Source organism: Chrysochloris asiatica, unplaced genomic scaffold, assembly GCF_000296735.1.
Source record: "Chrysochloris asiatica unplaced genomic scaffold, ChrAsi1.0 scaffold00346, whole genome shotgun sequence".
NCBI lineage: Eukaryota > Metazoa > Chordata > Mammalia > Afrosoricida > Chrysochloridae > Chrysochloris > Chrysochloris asiatica.
The window spans coordinates 557,541-563,000 of record NW_006408864.1 but is presented as its reverse complement, the minus strand read 5'-3'; the positions used below and the strand labels follow the sequence as shown (position 1 = coordinate 563,000).

General features: G+C 45.3%; 1 protein-coding gene across 1 annotated transcript in view; it reads right to left on the bottom strand.

Moving 5' to 3' along the window:
* CENPV (centromere protein V) overlaps positions 1-4,785 on the bottom strand; it is a 12,768-nt gene extending 7,983 nt beyond the window's left edge. The window contains exons 1-3 of the mRNA XM_006875904.1: positions 4,397-4,785; positions 1,916-2,014; positions 304-373 (exon numbers count right to left, since the gene is read on the bottom strand). Coding sequence (XP_006875966.1) covers positions 304-373; positions 1,916-2,014; positions 4,397-4,785 — 558 coding nt within the window. The remainder of the gene's footprint in view (positions 1-303; positions 374-1,915; positions 2,015-4,396) is intronic.
* Positions 4,786-5,460: the final 675 nt, after the last annotated feature.

Below are 5,460 nucleotides of genomic sequence, written 5' to 3'. Positions count from 1 at the left end.
GGAGGGGGTGGGAATGATCCTTGCTGTGAAGATTTGTTCCCTCTTTTAAGCTACTGCATCCACAGGTGTAGGTTTTAGTTAGTTTTTGATTCTCTGTATTTTTTAATGTTTCCACAATATCAAGTTTGCAAAACATAGAGAAAATAAATAACAAAACTTTTAAAAATACGCAACTATGAAATCTAAGTAAAGGAAGGATCACTGCCTTAGAGCCAGGCTGCTCCTTGACCCACACCGTTCAGAGAACACACTCAGAACCTCACAAAGGGTCTGCACACCTTGACCCTGTTTTTAAGCACTAACCTTCAGGAGCTTGAAGCGAGAAGCTGGAACAATGAAGTGTCTATTCTGCTTCTTCTTGCAAATGCTGCAGCTACAAAAAGACAGAGCAAAATCCCAGATTTTGAATAGCCATCTGCTTCTTCTTTTGCCTGATGTATTCCAAGATTCAGGTGAACACAACCCTTTCAGCATCAACCAGGGAAGAGGGAACTTTGACGCATAAACCAGCACCTGGAGACTCCACTGTGTATGTGCAGAAGAGCTCACGGGTCCCCAAGCCAGCAGCTGAGGTCACACACCCCTCAGAATACCAGGAAAGCAACTGTGGGTTCCAGAGACACTTAGGAAAAAAAATTTCAGACATTGCTTCAATCTCATGCTTCCTGGATATCCACATCAAAAAATGAATAAGAAGGCTTAGGTTTCTCTGTTTCCTCAACTTTAGGAAGCTTAGCTTCAAGTACAAGAGGCCCTCAAATTCACTGTCTTTGCAATTCTATCTAAATTCTCTCTTTTCAAGGAACCCTGGTGGTGCAGTAGATTGTTAGGCTGCTAACCAAAAAGTTGATGGTTCAAATCCACTAGTCAATTCGTGCAAGAAAAATGAAGCAGTCTGCTTTCCTTCATGGTTACTAGGAATAGGAATTGACTTGAAGGAAGTTTGGTTTTTTGGGGTTCCCTCTTTTGGGTTCACTTTTTTCAAATTCTAATTTAGTAAAAATTCTTCTAACAAATTATTCCATGATGCTACTTCCCCAATCTGGAATCTGCTGTGAGTAGCCTGGTCACTTCTCCACTTGAATCCATTCCACGATATTTCTTTATTATTTATAGATAATTAGGGTATCTGGAGTCCTGCTGTGGCGCTTACTGTAGGATCAGGTAGTTCAAACCCACCAGCTGCCCTTTGGAACCTTTACTCAGCAGGGGTGGCAATGTCCAGCCCTCAGGTCTTAGGCCTGTGAAACCATGTGGTCTGGCCCTGCCAAGGCAACCTCAGTTCCAGCCATCACGTTGTTGTTAAGTGCCGTCAAGTCGGTTCCGACCCATAGCAAGCCTGTATAGGATTTCCTAGGATGCGCTGGTGAGCTTGAACTGCTGACCTTGCAGTTCAATCCAATTTTGCAGCCCAGCATATTAACCCACAGTGCCACACCAGGACTCCCCACAAGCTCTGAGGACTCTGCTATCGTCACTGGAGACTGTGCTTTAAGAGTGAGCTCAGTAACACACACACACAGCAGAATCCATTTATTTTGAGTGCGCCCCACCTTTTTAAAAAGAGAACAAACCATAATAATAAATCCTTATGTACCCATCACCTGGGGAGCACAGTGGTTCCATACAGTTAACACTGGACTGCAAACCACAGGTTGGTAGTTCAAGCCTACCTGCTGTTCTGAAGGAGAAAGATGAGGCTTTCTACTCCTGCAAAGATTTAAAACATCAGAAACCTCATATAGGATAGTGATGAGTCAGAATTAACTCGATGGCACTTGACAACACCCATCACCTGACTTCAACGAGTATCAACTTAAGGCCAAGGTTGTTTCAGCTATAATTTCCCAAATTATTTTGAAGCATTTCATTTTTGCTCTAAATTTAAGTCAAGTTGGTAGGAGAAAATACTCACTTGCAGTCAAAGATATGTAAGTCGGCTGAGGCCCAAACTTCAAAGCGAACAGCTCCACAGTGGCAACCGCCTGTGTGTTTCACCAGGCCCTGATATTCACTAAATGAAGCAAAATCCAGAAAGATTAAGAATTTCTAAATAATCTGGCAAGGGCCTTTTTTCATAGCTCAAGATCTCTCTTTCTTGTTCTCTGTTATTATTGTTAAAAGAAGCAAGATAGGACAAAAGATTTTTATATGTGACAACAGGAGGCTTTTCTGCTTTTAAGGAGGGACTGTCAGTTTTATAAAAGAAAGGATTCAGTGCCTTCTTTATCCATGAACTCTCTTCTTTTCATTTGTTAAATTACAAAATAAAGCATTCCAAAAATCTGGAAAATATGGTGATGAGACGGAGGGTACTATTATTTTCATATGTATGTTAGATACTTTCTAAGAATTTCTATGAGCTAGGCAAGAGATACAAGTTCTGCTCTTACCAACCTGAAAGAGACACCAAAAAAATTACCGAAATATGGTTGTGATAAACCTAGTAAGTCTATGAAATAGCAAGACAGAGGACCTGACTGGGTTTGGCGGTTTAGAGTAGACTTCTGAGAAAGTAACAGGGCTCTTAAATTTTGCTGCTTCCCTCTAGTATTTTTCAGATACATGACATTTTACATTGTTGTAAAAGTACATCACATACAATCTCAGTCCTTTTAAAACCTATTATATTATTTGCCAGACCATCATTGAACATTGTTAAGATTTTGTAAATAGCAGCAAATCACTTTCAAAAGGGGCCAAATACTTTTAGCTGTAAAAAAAGAAGAGAATCTCAATTACAAGAAAAATAGTTCACTGCCGTTTTATTTGTATTTCTTTAAGACTGAATGCTTTCTCATGTTTCTTACAAGTTGAATTATTTCATTTTATATATTTAAAAAGTTTTCTGCATACACAAATAATGCTTACTGCAAAATGTTCAAACATTACAAAATTAGATAATATTAAAATTGAAAGTTTCCCATAATCCTAACTCCCAGAGAGATCCACAGTTAATTATTTCCTATATATTCCTCCAGACTTTTTTTTCCCCCTATATTTTAATAATTTAACAAAAATGGTCCAGTGCTCTATATTTTGTGGATAAGTTAATTTAGTAGGTTACGGCTTTTTTTAAAAAGTGAAAATATACTCATGCAATCTAACAGGTGTTTGTTTGCTTTGACCATGTTATCAGTTAGGAGTCCTGGTGTGACGCTGCAGGGTAAGCACTGGACTACTTAACCACAGGGTCTGTGGTTCAAATCCACCAGCCACTCCTTGGGAACCCTATACAGTCACGGTGAGTTACAACTGACTCCACGGTACATAACAACAGCAGATGTTTGATGAATGATGAATATAAAATGATCAACCTATCTTGTTTTTAAATTCCCTGGAGTCGATTTTGACTCACAGCAGCATAATAAAGGAAAAACTTAAGCATCCAGAAAACCAAATATTCAATCTCTGAGAAACTTCATCCTAAAAGAATTTCTTCTGAAACAAGGGCAAAAAAAAAAAGTGCAATTCTCAGGTTGTTATGCAATTGTTAAGTGGGTCCTGTCTTAGTTTTTCCTAGTGTTTTGACATACCTTTTCTATTCATGAAATAATTAACATTTAAATATAATTAGGATACTAGGGTGTAGCACAATTATTCTTCAGGGAAGGGATCCAAATGCTGTCACATTCGGCAGAAAGAAAGCAGCAATGGTTGCCAGGGTTAATAGCTAATCTCCAAGAATATCGTGGATACCCTTTGGAACCCTCTAGCCATCTAAGGAAGGAAGAGTCCAAGGCTCTGGAGTATCCGTTGGTAGAGAACAGAAAAGCCTCCTTCCCCCTAGGGAACCTAGCCGCTTTTCCAAATCCTCGTTGGGCGCTCTTCTCCCAGAGATCAATAAACCCCGTCCCACCCTCTGCTCCCCTCGGGGAGTGTCTGGAGCAATAATGGGATCTCTGGGCCTTGTAGGTTCAAAACCGTAACAGCCCTTCTCAGCGCCCTTACCTTTCCTCTTCACCAGATCATCACCATCACCGCCCCTGAAAAAAATTCAAACCCAGTCCTAACACAAAAAAGAACCGCAGGTTGCAGTAAAGTCGTGGGATTTATCTTTCCTTCCCTGGGAAAGGCCCGCTCACCCTTTGAGCTCCAGGACAAGAGACCATGTCTCGAGCACCGCGGGCCTCCCCGACAAGACTCTTTGTGTCCCAGGTCGCCTGCGCTGCCCGCTCCTGGCTTATCTTAAGTCTCTTCCAACCCCGTTAGGGCGAGTCCTGGTTGCAATCGGTAGCCACACATCCCCGCACAGCCCTTAGAACTACGAACCGATCCCGGGAAAGCGCAGCGACCCTCACGTGACACACGCGGAACAGAACATGGACCAGAACCTGCGGGTCAGGAGAACCGCCGCGGCGAGGGGCCGACACAGACCGGTACCCGCAGCACTCACAAGGTATCCAGCAGGAGCTTGACGGCGTCCTCGCAGGTGAGCCGCTGCCGCTTCTGGAACGCCTCCCAGCGTTCCTTCTGGTCGCCCAGCTCCAGCGTGGCTGCCGAGGACGTTGGGGTCGCCGGGGTTGGTGGCGGCGGCGGCGGTGGGAGCAGCGCCAGCTCCGCCGGCGACTGGTCCCGGGGGCCCGCCTCCTGGGCCCGCGGCGACAAATGTCTCGGCCTCCGTTTTGTCGACGGCTGCCGCCCGGCCGCTATACCCTCACTCCCGGCCTGGCCTGTGGGGCGCCGTGCACGGCTGGCACCGGGGACTGAAGCGACGGACACCGAGGCTGCGGGTCGCTTTTGCCCGTGCGGCTTGGCCGCCACGCTGCTCCTTGCCAGCCGCATGGCTCCCGCAGCTTGGCACACAGGCCTCGGCGCGCCGCGCGCTCCCGCTCCGACCCGCGCGCGCTCCCGGCGGTCGCCGCCAACCCAGGGGGCGCTGCGCTGGGCGGCCGGGGTCGGCATGTCGCACCTAACTGCCTGCCTCCCGCCCTCTGGAGGGAGTCCCAGTCCCACCGCCCACGCGCCTGTCCTTAGGGTAGTCACCTGTCCAGCTCGGCGCCTAACGGGACTGCTCCCAGCGTCCATTTCAACCCGCGAAGCCACCTCGGTGCCTTCGTGACCTAAGCAGTCCTGAGTTGGGCCAGAATTCCCAGCCACTTCCGAGCGGGCTGCCTGGGATACCTTCATCTTCAAAATGAGCCTGTCTGCTGGATTAGCAACAGTCGAAATCATAGTTCTTAATTTGGTCTCGCTACCAGATTATGACTCCACGGCACACCACCACCACCAAATTATGAAACAGTGTTTTGAGGATATCAATGGTCAACATATTATTTTGTTTTGTTTTGATTTAAATGAATGAACCCTTCGCCAAATTCCTTCATTAAGGATTTTGCTGAACACAGCATCGAAGTTTGCAGACAAAAATCTCAAGAACCATTATGGAATGTAGATATTTTCTGAACCTGCTAGTTTTCCTATCTCAGTAATATCTGCAAAGAAATGGCATTTCTTTTT